General features: G+C 53.4%; 6 protein-coding genes across 6 annotated transcripts; 3 read left to right on the top strand and 3 right to left on the bottom strand.

Annotated features, from left to right (window-relative positions):
* Nucleotides 1–38: 38 nt before the first annotated feature.
* Nucleotides 39–1,831, top strand: CCOS01_16599 (dihydrouridine synthase; the record flags this gene model as incomplete). The annotated part of the gene is made up of 2 exons (XM_060464735.1): nt 39–191; nt 281–1,831. The coding sequence occupies 2 exons, from the start codon at nt 39–41 to the stop codon at nt 1,829–1,831; spliced, it is 1,704 nt and encodes a 567-aa protein (XP_060304623.1).
* A 1,954-nt stretch (nt 1,832–3,785) lies between these two features.
* Nucleotides 3,786–6,307, top strand: CCOS01_16598 (uncharacterized protein; the record flags this gene model as incomplete). The annotated part of the gene is made up of 3 exons (XM_060464734.1): nt 3,786–4,305; nt 4,390–5,770; nt 5,821–6,307. The coding sequence occupies 3 exons, from the start codon at nt 3,786–3,788 to the stop codon at nt 6,305–6,307; spliced, it is 2,388 nt and encodes a 795-aa protein (XP_060304622.1).
* Nucleotides 6,308–6,700: 393 nt separating this feature from the next.
* On the bottom strand, nt 6,701–8,382 carry CCOS01_16597 (uncharacterized protein; the record flags this gene model as incomplete). The annotated part of the gene is made up of 2 exons (XM_060464733.1): nt 6,701–7,369; nt 7,426–8,382. The coding sequence occupies 2 exons, from the start codon at nt 8,380–8,382 to the stop codon at nt 6,701–6,703; spliced, it is 1,626 nt and encodes a 541-aa protein (XP_060304621.1).
* Nucleotides 8,383–8,823: 441 nt separating this feature from the next.
* On the top strand, nt 8,824–10,320 carry CCOS01_16596 (uncharacterized protein; the record flags this gene model as incomplete). The annotated part of the gene is made up of 3 exons (XM_060464732.1): nt 8,824–8,896; nt 9,031–9,895; nt 9,948–10,320. 3 exons carry the CDS (start codon nt 8,824–8,826, stop codon nt 10,318–10,320), a joined length of 1,311 nt encoding a protein of 436 aa, XP_060304620.1.
* Nucleotides 10,321–10,639: 319 nt separating this feature from the next.
* Nucleotides 10,640–11,304, bottom strand: CCOS01_16595 (uncharacterized protein; the record flags this gene model as incomplete). The annotated part of the gene is made up of 3 exons (XM_060464731.1): nt 10,640–10,709; nt 10,816–10,918; nt 11,130–11,304. The coding sequence occupies 3 exons, from the start codon at nt 11,302–11,304 to the stop codon at nt 10,640–10,642; spliced, it is 348 nt and encodes a 115-aa protein (XP_060304619.1).
* Nucleotides 11,305–12,273: 969 nt separating this feature from the next.
* CCOS01_16594 (uncharacterized protein) lies at nt 12,274–13,428 on the bottom strand (the record flags this gene model as incomplete). The annotated part of the gene is made up of 1 exon (XM_060464730.1): nt 12,274–13,428. The coding sequence occupies one exon, from the start codon at nt 13,426–13,428 to the stop codon at nt 12,274–12,276; it is 1,155 nt and encodes a 384-aa protein (XP_060304618.1).
* Between the last annotated feature and the right edge of the window lie 4,768 nt (nt 13,429–18,196).

Here is an 18,196-nt window from a genome sequence, read left to right as displayed (position 1 = left end):
CAACCCGGTTCGCCCGATTCTTGACCTCGACGAGAAGCATGGCGACAACGACAGAGGCCCCGACCGCGGGGCTTGAGGCCGGAGCATCGACAGCGGCCGTGACCAGACCGAAGCTACACGGACGGGCATTCTATGAGAGCATCGGAAGTCCAAAGTACATTCTCGCACCCATGGTGGATCAATCTGAATTTGTAGGTTTTTTTTCTTTCTCTTCTCCCCAAAAAGCTCGTGGTGCGGAGAGGCACTGTCTGGGAGCGGGATTGCTAACGGCCTTCTATAGGCATGGCGAATGCTGAGCCGGTCGTTCATCCCAGCGTCCGAGCAGAAGAACCTGGTGGCCTACACACCCATGTTCCATGCGCGATTGTACAAAGACACGGAAAACTACCGCCAGTGCCATTTCCAGGCGGTCAGACCCGACGACTCGAACGATGCGACTGGCACTGCTGCGACTCCGACGAACCCGACTCCGACGACCAAGCCCTGGCTCGACGGCAACCCCGCCATTGACAGACCTCTGTTTGTGCAATTCTGCGCAAACGACCCCGACGCCCTCCTCGGCGCCGCCCTCAAGGTCGCGCCCTACTGCGACGCCGTGGACCTGAACCTGGGATGCCCGCAAGGCATCGCCAAGAAGGGAAAATACGGCGCCTTCTTGCAGGAGGATCAGGACCTCATCTTCAAGCTCATCAACACCCTGCACAAGAACCTGCCCATACCCGTGACGGCCAAGATCAGGATCCTTGACACTAGGGCCGCGACGCTGGCGTACGCACGCAACGTGCTCGCGGCGGGCGCGTCCATCCTCACGGTCCACGGCCGGCTGCGCGAGCAAAAGGGACATCTGACGGGCCTGGCGGACTGGGAGACCATCCGGTGGTTGCGGGGCCAGCTGCCGCCCGAGACGGTGCTGTTCGCGAACGGAAATATACTGCAGCACAGTGACTTGCAGCGCGCGCTGGACGCCACGGGCGCGGATGGCGTGATGAGCGCCGAGGGGAACCTGAGTGACCCCGCCATCTTCAGCCGGCCGCCGGACCCGGGGACTGAGACGAGGGAGTACTGGCGCGGCAAGGACGGGAAGGGAGGGTACCGCGTCGACGCGGTGATGAGGCGGTACATGGATATCCTACACAAGTACGCCGCGGGCCAGGACCCACCCTCGCGGCGTCCGTTGTTTGTACCCGGTGACGACACGGCGTGGATGGAGGAGATGGATCGCGCGGAGGCGGAGCAGGACGAGCCGGAGCGGAAGAAGAGGAGGCGAGACGTGACCAACGGGCCCAAATCTGCCAAGAGCCGGGCGCTAAGCCCGAATTACTCCGCGATGCAGCCGCACATGTTTCACCTGCTACGGCACTTCGTATCGAAGCACACTGACGTGCGGGACTTGTTGGCGCGGAGCCGGGCGGGCGATTTGGAGGCGTACGAGAGGATCTTGAGCATGGTTGAGCGCAAGGTTGCCGAGGGGTTGATTGAGTATGAGGCCCGGGGCGCGGAGATGTTTGCGGGTGACGAGGTGCTGGGTCCGGAGGCCGATGCGGCAGAGGTTGTGGAGGAGGATGGGGAGAGTTCGAGGGGCGCGGTGAAGCGGTGTAAGAGGCCTTGGTGGGTTGTGCAGCCGATTATCCGGCCTTTGCCCAAGGAGGCTATGGCGAAGGGGGCGGTGTCGTTGAGTAAGAAGGATAAGGCCAAGTTGAAGGCTGCTGGCAATGGGGAGGGGGCAAAGGAGGAGGTTGAGGAGGAGGTGGTGAAGAAGAATGGGGAGAAGGAGGATCAGAGTGTTCAGGAAAAGGTTCTTGAGACTGATGATAAGTTGCTTGCCGGTTGATGAAGTACGGCTCCCAAAAAATAGATGATTAGAACAATATACCCCTCTCTCCTGAGAATGACATACTCAATCTCGTTCTGCCAGGTCCTAGAACTCGAGCACACATCACGATGCATCTCATTAAGAACCTGCCTCTACTACTCCCGTTACGCGCAGGTGGAAGAGAGTTCCGAAGCGAGCCCTCTACATCAGCGAATCCTGCACCGCTTCCTTTAAAACGGCTCTCTGTAGCTTCTCTGAACACGGCTAGCTCAGGCGTAGTGATATCTGGGACCAAATACTAACTGATGTTTTGCCATGCTTGCGGCCACGAATATCTTGAAGGGAAACCGGGGCCAAGCTTGCGTGAGACGTTGAGGACTCCATTCACCTTAGCAAAAGCGTTGAGCGAAAGCCTGCTGCCTGTGCATGTTCCCTGCTATACTTTAATGTATACTAGACGGTATATACACTGGATGAAAGGTGGTTTTCAGGGTGGCATATGGGGCATTAAGACCTGGCTATGCGTAGTCTTTAATTAATATCCTGCCGAAACTGCCGGTCGCGGTATTTACTTAATAGTGCCTCGTGTATCTACGGCGGAGAGGAGAATGTTACTTACTCTCTTAGAAGGGTAAAAAAATGAGTTGATATACTTCATAGGAACGGAGCTATAATCCAGCGGTCACCAGATCTCAGCTATCGCATGACGACGAGTAAGTGAAATAAAGATCAAGCTCCTTCCCTTAAATTTGACTACCCATGTCTGATTACAAAGTCGCGCTTCGCTTTGAATAGCTTGGCCACGTCGCGGGTGGGGGAGTCATCTGGATGATGAGCCTGCGTGAAGAGCTTTGAGCTGCGGAGTGCCTGGCTGAGCGATGACTCGGGAAATCAATACTAGACCGAAAGTTACGAAACGGACACATCCTCCCGCCCCTTCTCCTTCTTTATCCCTTTCTAGTGGTTGACTATTCAGTTGGTATACAGCTCCGATTCCGAGAGCTCACTTCGAACATTTAGTATACCACTATATGAACTCTCGAGCTCTGTGTGTGTAAGTCTCGGTCGCGGCCCGTCCCTGGTTTAAGGTTCTTAAACATCCGAAAGCCATCTTTTGTGTGGTGAAGGACAAATCGGTTGCTCCTGTGCAGCTGACTGAATATTGAGTGGTTGCTGTCATGATGCTCAAGGTACCTACCTTGAGAAGGATATGTTCATTGGCCGTACTGCTCTCTCATTGCAGGATCCAACAATGAAGAGTGTGTCTCGGACAACTTCAACGTCTACTTACTGCTGTATCTACCTCGGATCGAGCGAAAAGTAGCTTCACTCAAACACTTTGCTTTAAAGCCATACTGTGAGAAACAGCTCTGAGCCCATGGTCAATGCCACACTACTCATAGCGTTTTGAGGCTGTACGGAATGTGTATTCGTGCAGCGTCACCCCCTTACTCGTAGGCAAAGTTCAGCTTCACTCGTGTCCCGCCAGTAGGCAGCGTACAGCCATATGATGTACAAGACTCACCTCCATAATCATGAGAAATTCCAATCAGCCCGTGATAGATCAGCGGTGTGGCGTAGACTTTGTTTGTTGTGGGGGTTACTCGGTCACTCCCGTAAGTTGCTCTTGAACGATGCTATGGTTAGGCTACCTGCATGAATCTCATTCGCACAAGAGTCGTCTTCATATTATACCATCACAAGAGTGAATCCGATATTACTCTTGTACACTTGCACGTAATCGGTGAAACCCAATTCCAAGTCAGTCTAGTAGGCTGGAGGTTTACGATCCGGTTTTGCTGCGCCCAAACTCGCTTCCACGTGTAACACACAGATTTGAACCTGGGGAATCATAGTGAGCCTGAACGAAGTAATTAATAGATAAAAGGGAGCCTGTTTCCCCCTAGCTTGTTGATTGCTTTTCAATTTTCAGAGGCTACAGAATAACTTCTCTTGCCATTTTTCTAGTACAATGTCAGGTCAAAACCCACCAGTGTTTCAGCTAAGAAACCAACAAGACTCTTACCAGCAAGAGCATACAGGCTCAAGTCCTGAAGATGTCATCGAGGCTCCCCAGATCCAACCGCCCGGTCAAGATAGCTTGCACCAGGACATACCGGCGCAACCGTTTTACCACAATGAGAGCGATTCCCACCAGGCAAACGTCTTGCCATCCCCTTCGACTATGTCCTCCGATGTCCAGCCTCAGCAAAAGACCAGAGACTCACTTCCACCAACACGCAATAGCGAAACTGAGCGAGAGACGATAGCTGAGAGTATGCCAGCTTCCCTCACGGTACAAGAGGCTGTGATCGAAGACGCCTCTATTCTTAGACAGGAGCAGCTCGTCTGCTCGGAGCAACCCTTGTGCGATAGCGCTGGCTCAAAAAGCGAACTTCATCACCCAATGTCACTGATAGTGTATGCTCCGTTCTGGAAAGTCTGGTGGAAAGAGATCCTTTGCCTCATGGCCAGCATCGCCTTATTGATCGGTAAGCAAATGCGTGGCTAAGCACAAGCCATCCAGAATTCATCCGGGAATGTCGTTGTCTAATGACCATCATTTATCACTGCAGCTATTATCGTCGTTCTCGCTATTTATGACGATCAATCGTTGCCAAGTTCGCGTTCCAAGATCACGCTTAACACAGTTATCGCCCTCTTCACAACGTTGGCTAAAGGAGCCTTCATGCTACCAGTATCGACTGCTTTGAGCCAATCGAAGTTCACCTGGTTCTTGAAATCAAGACCCTTGCATGATTTTCATGTCTTTGATCAGGCAAGTAGGGGCTGGTCGGGTTCTATGAAAATGCTATTTCGGGTGCGTTTCAAGCACACAGTCGCTCTTGGCGCTATCTTGATGATCGTCAGCATTCTTTCCTCCCCAGTAACTCAATTGGCTATCAACTACCGTCAACGAGATGATCCAGCTCCTGGAGAGTCGGCCAGGATTTTTACCATCGATGAAATCAGCCTGGACGAGCGCAGACTGAGAAGGGTGGCTCGAGAAGCGTCAGTGAAGGCTACTATGCCGGATACTGCAAGTTTCGAAGTACCGGCACCCCCACAGAAATCTGTGTGCTCTACAGGAAATTGCGACTTTGAACCATATCAGTCACTTGGTGTTTGTGTTGACATTGCCAACATAACTTCTAAACTTCGCGTTGAGCCGATAAATAACTTGACGTCGGACTTGATCGCGGGCGGTAATGGGAGACTGACTCTCGGTCGAAAGACATGGAACATCAGCCTGTCGAGCAAATATGGGCTCTTGCACCAAAGCTCATTAGTTTTCAAAGGCGACTTGCTTGAGGGGTCCGATACCTTCGGCTTCTCAAACAGAACAAGGCTTCTCAAAACCAGAATCAGCTCGTACTTCTTCATCTACACTTCTCCGCTACGGCCTGACAAAATCTTGCATCTTCCGAGTCAGCCAGACGGTGCCGAAGATATGTACTACTCGATTACGGACTTTGAATACGAGGCAGTCGAGGTCATGTTCCATCTCTGCGTTCAGACATTCGAAACAAAGGTTCATAAGGGGGTTGAACAGACCACGATAACCAATACTATATCGCAAATAGATGACCCAAGCAAAGGAATCATCATGGGTCCCAAGTGTATAGTTTCGGAGGAAGGAAATCGTATGTGCGGACTGGCGAAAGAAACAGACGGCTTGGTTGCTCAAATCACACCCCCGAATGCTGGAACAAGGAGGTTTAGCGCCTCATACGCGTCCATGTGGTGTATGGTCGAGGGTTTATCCTGGGTGCTGCAAGGAGAAGCAGAATTGAGCCTTGCGCACCTTGAATCAGATGGCTTCTTTTGGGTTGGTAACTTTGCCCTGGCCTGGCTCGATGATGTGCTCTACACCAACCAGACTATCTTCAACTCCACACAGCGAGCGATCTATCTCGGCAACTTTCTCACAAATATGGCTACTAGCATTTCATCTGCGTAAGTTCTTTTCCTTGTCTTTATACAACTTATCTGACCAAGTTTGACAGGCTACGAACCACTCATCACCAAGATGAGAGACCAGGCGTGGTCGTTATCGAGGGAACCCCTCTAAAGGAGGTGTCATTTGTCCATATAAGTTGGGGTTGGATTTCTTTCCTCGCCGTCGAGATTACTGCAGCAACACTCTTACTTACCATCATAATTGCTGCCCAGAGTGCAGCATATCGAAAACGAGGACCGGAGAATGTCTACATCCCGGCCGACGTAAAGGATTCGGCTTTGGCAAGCCTTGTCGTCCTCAGTAATGAGTGCCGCGAAGCCTTAAGCGATGGTCTCCAGCCGGCAGCTATTCTTCAGAAGACTTCGAAGAAATTGCAAGTCACGCTTCGAGGGAACGAATTTGAGCTTGCTGGTGACCCCGAAGGGCCATCTTCTCCTTCAGGCAAATATAGTACCCAAGAGGTATCCGCGGAAGAACATGCCATTCCCAAGAAGCGTTTTCTTGGTCGAATTTTTACGAGTATGCGAGCGTGACGAGCAGAGTACGAAGCACCGAGAAGCAAAAAAAAGTAGGAAGAAGAAAGTGTCAGCTAAGGTGGTTGTTTGGGAGATGGGACTCGTTCAGACGGACTGTTCAAGTACACGACCGTACCGTGGGAGTCTTGTCAGGAATGCGTAGGTTGGACTGTTTGACTGTGGACCTTCTTTGGATTTGGGGGAAGGGCTCTTTGAGTAAATCCATATTTGCTTCGCGTTACTGAATGACTTTGTCGAAGAATATCAATTGGGTATTTGCAATCATCTATGCATGCATCTTGTACCCGCCGTTTCGCCTAGTGCCCATATGCAATGCTCCAGCTCCCGATGCCCCTTGGTATGCCGTGCGCCGTAAGTCCAAAACAAGCTCGTACTCAACCCTCTTCAAGATCACCGCAGCTTTCTCGGTGATCGTCGCAGACCCAGTTCCTGCACCTCCTCTCTGGAAAGAATGATGCTCTCCTCCCTGTCCTCTTCAATGTCCCCCATCAGCTGTGATTCGTCTATCCAGCCGGCTTCCACCGCGAACCTCACAACCTCGGCAGAAGTCCCAAATGCCGGCGTTCCAGCCTTGGCTTCGGGATCGAGGTATTTCCACAACTCTTTCGTGACCTTCTTGAACGCTGCCAGCTCCTTCTTGTCGCCCTGGAACCCCTTGATCATGTACTGGTAGAGATATGCCAGCCACAAGACGTTGGTGTACGGCACGAATACGTCCCATGACAGGGGTTCGCCATCTACCCCTTTGCAATAAGGTGAATTGTGGGCGGACGGTGGCAGATGCCCACGCTCGCCGCGTATAAGAAAGGATCGCATTTGGCGATAGACCTTGCATTGTGGGGCGTGGGTGCTGGTGAAGATGCTGAGGTCCTTCTCAAGATCGAGTGCAATAGGCTCAGATTCCTCCAATTCAAGATCCTCGGCGCGGGAGAGACCATAGTCCAGAATCGTAATGTCAAGGCCCGAGTAGCCAAAGTACGGCCCTGCTTTCTTCGAATTACGCGTTTTTGGGTCTTCTGACCTTCGGATGCAAAGGTTGCCCTCATGCAGATCGCGGTGCTGATGTTGTTAGCTCACGCCGTTCTGTCAGTCGCTTCAATGGCGTTCCAACATACCTCAAAGCAAGCTAGATCTTCCGCCCTAGCCAGTGCGATTGCCACATGAAAGAAGATATCCCACAGCTGACCGGAGTCCGTCAGCTCGAAGTCTTCCAGCGCGGTTCCTGCATCACCCAGCTCTACCACCAGGAAAGTGGTCTCGCTGAGATAGCGACTCGGGCTGGGGTAGAACTGCAGCCTGTCCGGGTCCTTGCGCTTCATCTTCCGATGAAAGCTTTGGTGTGTTTCAAGCAAGCACTTTGGTGCTTTTCCTTTCACAAGGTAGCGCTCTTTGTAAATGACGAAACCGGGAATGTCGGCGAGCCACTCGGATATGCTCAGTTCACCACGCATATCGTCTTCTGAGTGGGGCTCTTCGTCAACCAGTCCAGAACGCTCCTGAGCCTTAGTCTGTGCCTTAATGGGCGACTCAAGACGGATGCACTTGATGATGCTTGTACCACGCTCATTTCGAACGCGGTAAACTTCTGCATAGGAAGCCTCGGCGATCTTTTCGATTGTATCTCCGGGTGGGCATACATCCTCCCAAGTAAGAATGCGATAGTCAGGCTGTGGCCCTGCTGGCACTTCTTGGGCTTTGACTTTGGGCGTTTCGGCCTTTGATACAGGTGTAGGAAGCGTCCCTTTGGCTATCCTCTTTGTGGTTTTGGCGGTCCTTGGGGTTTGTTTCACCGCCCTCGGGGGAGTCTCCGGTTTGCGTGGTGCTGGCGGAGATGCAACAACAACTTCGCTGAAGTCTTTTGATAGCTCATCTTCAGAGGAATAGGATTCTAAGTTGATCCCAAGAGCATCCAGATCCTCGGTAATCTTGATGATGGAGTCATCTTCGGAGTCCAGTGCGACTATCGCATTGGGTTTCCGAATCGGGGTTTGTGGAAGTTCAGCAAACAGTCGCCTTGCTTTTGCCTTTGTAGAGGTCTTGCCGTAAGTGCGAGCTGCCGTTGTTCGCACCATTTTATCTTCTTCTTCTTGAGTCCATACAGGGTTGATTTGTTGAGTTGAGTGCTACTACTTTTGACGCTTTATTGCATGATGTCGCCGTGACTGACGTTGGCCACTATTGACATTCCGGGCGCGTCGTCCGGACAACCAGAGCTTGAGCGGAAGATACGTTATCCCGGGGCCGCTAAAGGTCCCCCGGGCCGGGCACGAGACACTGAACCCACGCTGCTGGGTTCTACGACGGTCGACCGCATTCAGATGAATAAGTGGAGAAACGTCACTGTGCCCCAGCTCCCAGGAAAGCGATGTGACTGGCTGACGACAGCTTGACGACTGGCCTAATTTCGCCTTCTGGTTGGCGATACCTCCTCACAAGTACGCAGCTTCACTGTCTGCAGTCTTGGATCTCGACACCACCGCAGCCAGCCAGCCATCCCTCCTCCGACCGCAACCATGGCCGCCATCCTCAACGGCCTCTTTGGAGGCTCCAAGCCCTCTGCATCCCCAATTCCTAGCGGTGATTCCGGTATGCTTCTCTCGAGACTCAATTCCCCTGCCCCCTAAACCGAACCCCCCGTGCCGTCAAAGCTTCCAGTTTCCCCTCAGCACCCACAAAATCCACAACCTCATTATACTGACGCAATTATCTCTCGCGTATAGACTTTGCAGACTTCGCCGGTGCTGCTGATCCGTCGCCGGTGCCCAGCGCCTTCACGGCTGCCCCTGGCAGCACGACGCTCGGCGGCGCGCCCGAGGCCACGGGACGTCCCTTCACGAAGTGGTACAACATCCACGAGCGCCACTCCCTCAGCGAGTTCAAGCTCGAGGGCGCCATCCTCGCCGTCAGCGCCGTCATTTTTCTCCTGCACATCATTGGCTCGCGCCTCAACCGCAAGAAGGCCAAGTCCTGGGCCACCGCCCACGCGCCGGTGCTCAAGTCCGAGTTCGCCTCCGTCGGCTTCTCCCCGCGTTCCACGACCGACACCGACCCCAAGGACCCTACGGGTCTGCTGCGCGAGAAGTCTCTCTTTGAGTTTGCCAGCTACGGAACCGGTCGCCAGAATGTCGCCTTCATGGACGTCAAGTTGACGCTGACCAAGCGCTTCAACCCGTTCCTCAGCATCATCGAGGCCGTCACCAGCTTCTTCATGGATACTGTTGAGGCCCCCCACGACTCTGTCGAAGCTGTCATCTACCCCTTTGACGGCAAGGAGAGCCTCACTGTCCCCGCGATCCCCGGCACCCACGAGCTGCGCAGCAAGGAGAATAAGAGCACGTACGATAACTTTGTCTGGGCCATCGTCTCCAAGGAGCGCATGAAGCAGGTTCGCGACGATCGCTACGATGTCTCCATCACCTTCACCAAGGACAATGCCAAGCTTCCCAACTGGGTTACCGTCATGAGCGAGAGCGCCGAGATTACCGAGCAACTGTTGACCCCTGAGCTCATCAAGGCCGTTGAGGCTGCCGGCGACGCGTTTGACTACCTTATCGTCTCTGACCAGCCCATTGAGCGCCCCAGCACGTGAGTTTCAACCGCAATTTGTGGTTCATGTTCATTACTAACAGTGTAATAGCATCGAGGAGACCACCCCCCGCAAGCGCGTCTTCCTCCGCTACCGCATCCCCTCGAGCAACAACTACGAATCCCTGTTGCCCCTCTTCGAATACTTTGTCCGTATTCCCGACGCCCTCGTCTCGGGTGCGCACTTCCGCCCCGAGGTCCTGCGCAAGGTCCGCAGCGTGCGCGAGGAGACCATTGCCCAGCTCAAGAAGGCTGCCGAGGCTGAGAAGGCCGAGGAGCGCACCCTCGAGCGCGAGAAGCAGAAGAAGGCTAAGCGTGACGCTGAGCTCAGCGCTCTGGACGCCAAGGCCCAGAAGAAGTACCTCGAGAGGGAGCGTGAGCGCGACCTCAAGAAGAGCATGAAGAAGCAGACCATGCGCGGTTAAAGCAGTGTTTGAAATGCTTCCCTTAGCGGAAGCTCTTAAAAAGTTGCTACCCTTCATCAATGTCTTTTAAACTGGAGGGGAAAAAGGCCGAGGGCGGTCTAGGGGGTCCAAGGAGGGTCGGCGGTGTCAATATTACAATCTACGAAGGCTGAGATGTATACATGTACCATCATGAAAGGCGGCGACGGCGGCGGGGTAGATCAAATAGTATATCTCGTGTCAAATCATAACCTAATAAGCTGTCAACATTTCTGTCTTGTGCATGCACCGCGACCCATCTCATACCACCAACACATCTTTTCAAAGACAAGAACAACAGTTACTTGTCTTGCGCCAGGATGCCCTCCACCCGCGCCACCTTGTCGGCGGCAGACTGCTTCTTGTCCGTTCTGCGCAAGAGAGAATAACCATCATCAGCCACTCAAACATTTATCCATATGACGACTTTGCGTTCTTTTGTCGTGTGAAGTAAAATTTCATTTCAGGTAGACAAACCTCGAGCCGACGCGCATCGAAGACTGGATCCGCACGACGCCGCTCTGGTGGACGAGAGAGTGCGCTTGTCCGATGACGCGGAAGACGTCGTCCCAGCTTCCCTCTGCGGAGGAGGAACGGATTATGCATGTCAGCAGTGTCCTATATGGCTCTTGATGTAGTTGAATCCCGTACCGAAGCAGAGGGGGGGGGGGGGTGGGGGACGAATCTCATGAGCTTTCCACGCCCTCGCGCAACACGATAGTTCAAAAGCTAAGAGGGGAAGTGCGAGGGAAGAGGGTTAGGTAGATAAAGAGTCCGAAAAAAAAACGTACCGACGGTGGTGCCGGCCGAGTGCATGGTGTACTTGAGCCCGCTCGCCTTGAGCAGGCGCTGGACCTGGGCGACCTCGTTGGCGACGGAGACGCTGCCTGTGCCGACGGGGATGAGGCAGAAGTCTGCGTAGGCGGCTTCGGGGGTGGGGATGTTGGAGTAGTCTTCGCTCGACATTTTTCGTTGTGCTGTGTGGTGTTGTGTGTGTGAGAGAGAGAAAGAGAGAGAGAGAGAGAGAGACAATGTATGTGAGAGAGTTGAAGTTTTGGTGATGTTGGGTTTGAGTGAGTGGTATGTGGTGGGGTTAGATTTGCGCGACTTCGGCTCTAGGTTACTGAGGTTGTGGCGTGTTGAGGGTCGAGAGCTGTGAGGTCGGTTTTTGGGTGAAGGGTGAGGCTCGACTTTCATGCAAAGTCTGAATTCAGGAAACCAGAGGCACTGACATACGTATCATGACGGATCTCATGGATAAACCGTAGATTTACTAGACAAGTTCATATGTCGTTGACTTTGAGATGCCGTCGTTGTGCAGAGTACCTTTCCCAATGATGCAATGAGGGGTGGGGGGTGGTCCGTTCCTAACCGTATACGAGGGGTCCTTGCTACCTTCCTAATGAGTTTTTCTCCCTCATCACTTATAAGCCGACAACCTCAGCTCATTCTCGCTGATTCAGAACACTGGCCATTTGTGATTTGTTTCATGAACTTGGTTTTCATATTGACATGAGCATGATTCCACTCAATGCCCGGTATCTATCTACCTCGTTGATCCGATCTGGATCAGTAGTGTTGCCCTATGTCCCAAAGGGCTCTCTTCCAAACAAAACTCGCGGGGGTCCCGTTTTCCCCGGGTTGTACATGAACAAAGCTGTGAAAAAAAGCCAAGAAAAAGTCGTTTCTGCCGATGATTTCGGCTCATGATAGAACGCCGTCGCTATGCATCTTTTTGTTTGAAAAAAAAAGAAGGAAAAAAAGAGGTAAAAGGAAAAAAAAAAACAGGAAGGGGAATCATAGCGTTCATCCAAGATATGTCCCTTTGAGCGTACACACACAGACACTCTTTTCATGAGATTGTCGCATGAAAAGTGTCACATCCTTCTTTGGCTCGGACCCTGAGAGACCGGACTTTCAGAAACAGACGACCCCTTAAAACAAGAACACAGCGGCAGCGAGAAACGCGACGAGCGCGCCAGTCTCCATACCACCGGGTGCTCTACCAGCAGACTTGCCGCTGCTCGAGCTCGCGGTGGCGCTGTTACTGCTGCTGCGGCCAGAGATGTCGGACGAAGAGAGCCCGTTGAGGTTGTCGGCGGCGTCAATGGCCGGGCCCTTGTTGAAGAAGTCCACCAAGATGAAGACGGGCTTGGTGCCCCACTGGCTCTTGCACGTCTGCGCGTGGAGGCCGAGGTTGCCCGCCGTGCTGGTGGAGGCCGAATTGGTCGTGTCAATGTCGCTGACGTCCGGGATGAGGATGTCGGTGGCGAGGGTCTGGTACTGGAAGTGGTTCATGAGGGGCAGCATGTTGGCCGAGACGGCGGCGGCGGCGGTGGAGTAGGTCGAGGGCCGGTCGATTGTGCAGTTGAAGCCGGCAGCGGAGGTGACCTCATAGGCCGTCTCGAAGACGTAGGAAAATTCCGGGAGGAGGTAGGGGTAGTCCGTGTCGGCGGTGATGGAGGCGACAAAGGTGACGAGGCGGGTGTCTGCGTCGATCATGGTCTGGAGGGTAGGCCAGCTCGAGGTCGCGGAGGAGGTGGAGGGCTTGTAGCCGTACTTGGAGATGCCCGAGGACTCAAAGACCTTGCCAAAGGCCGAGGCAGCCTGGTTGTCCGAGTTGACGAGGAGGATGGTGACGACATCGTCGGTGTGCTTGTCCATCCAGTCCTTGATGGCGGAGAGCCAGTTCTCGAGGGTGCCGGCGTCGAGCAGGCTGCAAGTGGTGTGACAGAGCTGGAGGACGCTGCCCGAGGTGCCGTTGACGAGGTGGACCTGGGCCTGGAGCAGGCGCAGACCCGAGTTGAGGGCGACGGTGGCGTTGTAGTACTGGTTGCCGGCGATGGAGTTCGAGGTGCTGGCGTCGCGGAGGAAGGCGCTGTCGTGGGCACCCATGTGGGTGATATTGTTGTACTTGCGGCTGCAGAGGGATGGGGAGTTGTTGCAGACTGTTGAGTTTGAGGAGGTGGCGGCAAGGGAGGTTGTGTTTACGGTTGATTCTGTTGACGATGAGGAGTCTGAGGGGAGGGCGTAGACCGTTGCGGTAGTGGCGAGGATGGCCGCGAAGGCCTTGCGGAGTGAGAAAACCATGTTGTAGATGTGTGTGTGTGTGTGTGAGCGTGTATAATCTGGTGGTGTTGTCCGTGTAAGACTGAACCCAAAAACCTCGGATGCGGGAATCGACGAAAGCGGGAGGCAGTCGACTAAATAAACGTCCGAAACAGTGATCGTCGGTTTTGGGGATGTCGCGCTGCAACTATGAGGAGGCTGGCTCAAGTTGCAAGGAAGCAGGAAAACCCGCGAGGTCGGAGTTGAAGTAGAGGAAGAGAGAGATGTGACGGGAGGCAGTCGAAAAAGGCGGAGACTGGAGTAGCGAGGAGGTTGAGATGGGCAGGGCAACGAGAGACGGGATGTTACCGGACAAGGTAGGTTAAAGGTAGATCCAAGACAGGCAAAATCCTCGAGAGTCTGATGTAAGGCGAGGTAGAGGTAGCGTATTCGTAGTGTCACTTGGTGTATTAGTAGTCAGCGTGGAGGCCAAAGGAAAAGACGGTGCCGGATCCCCAGTTCTTAATATGTTGGACACATGAAGGGAGGATCCTCGCAAGGCCAGGCCAAGGAGCACTTTGGGATGTTTCCTTGTCCCCCATTCGGAATCCATGCTCTGTATCCGTACTCCGTACCCATACCCATACCTAGGTAGGTACGGATACCTGTCGCTTGTACCCATCCATACCTTACGTAGCCCCGATGGGGCTGGAGAAATATCAGACAAGACCGAAGCTGAAGAAGGAGGTGCGGCATTCTGGCAGAGAGTCTGGGAGACTTGGACCCTGTTGGTTGCGCGGCCCCCAGTCCGTCCCCCGTTTCCCGGTGGGGCTCCGGGCGTGTGGGCGGGCTGCATGGCGGCATGGCGCAGTCGCGGTTGTACTCGTACTTTTTTTTCTCCAGTCGCTCTTCACCCCCTTGTACCCAATGGAATAGTGAGTGTACGTACATACGAGAAGTGCAAGAGAAGAGCGATGGAAACCACCAAGAAGAATCCAACACTAGCCACGGTGATTTTTAATTCACTTCGACTATGCTTGCGTCGTGTGTTTTCGGGTCTGGATACACTATATCTGCCATGAACAACTGGTTTGCACTGCCAAATGTACACGTACATCTCACCTCTCAGACTTACACAGCCTCCCTCTCCGATTTGTGCATCAGGCCCAAGTCCGTCAGCAAAGACGTGCAGCAAGACGCAAAGGGGGTGATGCGTGATGTTTTACCCACCACCGAGCACATTTCACCATTGAACTCCCATTCCCTCATCCTCCCCTTCATCCCCTCACCTGATTTCGCCAATAGGAGCCTTTCCCCCAGCAATGCCCGTTACATGCAGACCCAGGCCGGAACTCTGCGAGTCTCTAGGTACTGTACTCTGTACAAAGGAATGGGCGCGGCCTCATCCAGAGTGCTTTAGGTGCTTTAGCTGTTGCGTAGTAAGCCCGAGACGGAGCTAGGAATTAAGGTAGCGTTGGCCATCAGCGACCATTTCTCACTTACACCAGTGTCAAGAGGTGGTGTGCGTGCGTGTCGTGTCACCTTTACTTGTCACCATCTTTCCCACTCTGCTGGTTCCCGCCCATCCAACTAGTGTATTTCTTGGTGGTACAATCTAGAAGTTGAGGGCCTACCTTACTCCACGGACTTGAGACAAGTCCCAGGCCGAAGGAGAAAAGAGAACGACAGAATGGACAGTCGCAATGGTCGCTCGAACGTCTCAGTCTCACGCCTCCCAAACCTCTGGGGAGGGAAGCCCCTGACTTTGGCTTGGTCGAGTGTTGGGGGGCCTCCCTTACCTCTCACACGCTCTCTGCGCTCTTGGAGCCACGTTATTCCCTCCACGGCACGCCATCACCACGCTCAAAAGCATGGGAATGCATTGCGCGACAGAGTGAGTTGCGCAGTTGCAGTCGCAACCCGAGATCTTCTGCCCAATCGCGCAAACCATCTTGCCCCGTGCTTTACGCTGCTTACTGCTTAATTGCTCGATACTTTCTGCAAAAAAAAACCACCCTGGTCCAGGACAGACTTCCCGTCCCTTTTCGCTTTCGGTGCCGTTGTACCGCCCGAGGACGATCCGTGTGTGGAAAGTTGAACGATGGAAATGTTTCTCTGCGGCCCAATGACGTATTTACACCACAGGAACGTTGGATTCTCTGAGGATCCGTTTTGATGGAGAACGTGCAAGATGTACTCTCACGCTCTGTACAGATCTTCTGTACAGATACATCCGAACTCGCCAAGTAGACTGAATACTCATGAGGTCGGTAACCAAGTCAACCTCTTGTTTTCTTTCCATCTTCACCCACCATTCGAGTGATGTAAACAAATGAATATGCAACTTGCAACTCTCCTGCCGCGGCCATTTCTGACTTGGAAAACCTGCAACGCGCGGGGCTCCAGTATTATTCATGCGGTGTGCAGATCTCTCTGGCACAGCTGCTGAATGGTTAACCTCGCAACCACAAACCGACAACAACACCTGGGCCAGAAAGTCGCATTGAAGAGGTGTTGCTGAGAAGGTTGACCAGAGGCTGGCTGGCTGACTCGTAGTGCATAGCGATTGCGGCTGACTCTGCATCTTTTTCCTGTCGCCTCACATCTTCGTACCACCTCACCGACTTTGGCATGTCAACCGATTTGCCTTGCACATGCCGTTCCGACAACCGAAACTACGTCACACTCGAATGAGGGTTGTCCAGCCGCCCAGCCGAGCATTTGTTGACTTTTCAAGGCGGGCTCATACAAAAGATTGGGGAATTTCAAGAAGAATAGGTAGCTCACCTCCAACTTTTTCTCTGTTGTTGATCACTCACCCATACAAGAACACTGAATACTGGCATACTGATTGGATGCCGGGTGATAGGTGAGAGAGAAAAAAAAGAAAATTCGAGTGGCTTGCACCCTAGAGATCTACACTTCCGTCTCCAGAGATTCCAGCGCCGCCACCACAAAAAAAGGTGTGGCTGTCCATCCGCCCAGCGAGACGGTTCGACTGGTCCAGAATCCCCCCCAGTCCCCATCTGCCGGCGGGTTCTCCAGCGTCGTTCCAAGAAAAGAACTTCCCAAGCCACGGGAAAATCTGTCTTGGTTCCTAGGGTCGCCACTGACTTTGCCATCCAAAGGGATGCCGTTTGGTGCATTTTAATGGAGACATGTAGTGGACGAGAACAGCAACAAGAAACAGGAACAGGAAATCGAGTAAACAAGCAATGAACTCTCCACAGGGCAGAAAAGCTCGTCACCATGACCCATCATCAACACCTGTCCACCAAAGAGCAACATCGTCAAGGAGCATTCTCACTGGACGACACTGGGTAGCAGATCGCTGACAAAGCCCACCCAACAGTACAACTATCCAAGGCAGGGAATGTACGGATACTAGCCTGGTCAGCCGAATAGACCGCAGTATTCCCGTCAAAAAGGGGTCTCCACAGGGGTACCCAGCACAAGATCGCCTCCCGTTGCTATTTTTGAACACTGGAGTCTGCGCAGTGCGCGTCTGCTCATGTCACTTCTTCTTCTTCTCTTTCTTGCTCAGCCTCAACCTCCCTCTTCGGGACCTGACAACATGGTGGTTTAACCGATAGCTTGACCACGACATGCTTAATTTTCTCTGCCTTTGCCTCTTTACGTCGTTGCCGATCACTTGCGTCTCTGCGCAGTCGGGAGAATAAAGTCCACACTATTCGTTACCTCGTACAGGGTACATTGTTAGTTTTGTTCACACTGTCCACGTGATGATGTGCTACCGTCTTAGAACCTCTGTGAAACATCACAAACATCCTCAAATTCACCTGGAGAGTTGTTCAGGCGGGGGCAGTCAAGGGAGCAGATCAAAGCAAACTCCGAGACAGAGCGTTTTGACATCTGTCAATCCGATCCCGGGGGGGGGGGGGGAGGATGGCGAAAAGCCACGTCTGTCTTGCTCGGTAGCTCTATCCGAACAACTGTCTTCCCCAGCTGTTTAGACAGGTCCAGGCGCTTGATTGAGAAACTTGCGCACAAGCCGTTCGTTTCCTTTTGCCTCCGCGCGGACTCTGTGTTCGTCACATACTCTCTTGCCTCTCTCTCTCTCTCTCTCTCTCTTCCCAAGACACCAAGACCATCTCAAACCCAATGCCTAGACAACCCAAGCAATTTACCATGCCCGCGATATGCGTGGCCGCGTCAAGCACGTACTTTTAGTCTACCTACCTACCTACTCTCAGGTCGCCCACGACATTGGGACGTCTCCACTAGGCTTGGAATCTCTAGGTCACTCCATACTTGCGCGTACCAAGACTTGCAAGACCGGGCTTCTTCATTGTTAGGGGCTGAGGTAGATGCCAAATGTCGCCTCCTGGCCCAGAACATCGTGAACACTGAACCCCATCCGAGGACCGAGGGGATAGGACATGCCGCGGCGACACCACATCCAGTCGCTTATGCCCCACGCTCTCGGTGCTCTCCCTTTTCATCCGAGCCTCGCAAGGCGAAGGCGAACACGCAAGTTATGAAAATGTCACCCTATCGAAGTTTGAAGGTAAACCCCCCCGGCCATAGGGGAATCCGGCACCTCGGCGCTCGACCGGGCACCATGCGCCCACATCCCTGCGCTACAATTCGTGACGAGCCGCAAGGCAAAGGCATGATATTTAGCACCTTCAGACTCTCGGTGACTCACGTTGACCACCACATATTGATTGGCCTGGTGGCTAGAATCGTTAATCGTACGGCCCATTCCGAAAGCGTACGTAACCTTGCCCTGCCACCAGTCTTCATCAAAATCATCCGTGCTTCGTTCGCTGGGGGCCCAAGGCTCGGG

Source organism: Colletotrichum costaricense (genome assembly GCF_030867565.1).
Source record: "Colletotrichum costaricense strain IMI 309622 chromosome Unknown Scaffold_32.1, whole genome shotgun sequence".
NCBI lineage: Eukaryota > Fungi > Ascomycota > Sordariomycetes > Glomerellales > Glomerellaceae > Colletotrichum > Colletotrichum costaricense.
This window is presented reverse-complemented; position numbering and strand designations above follow the sequence as displayed.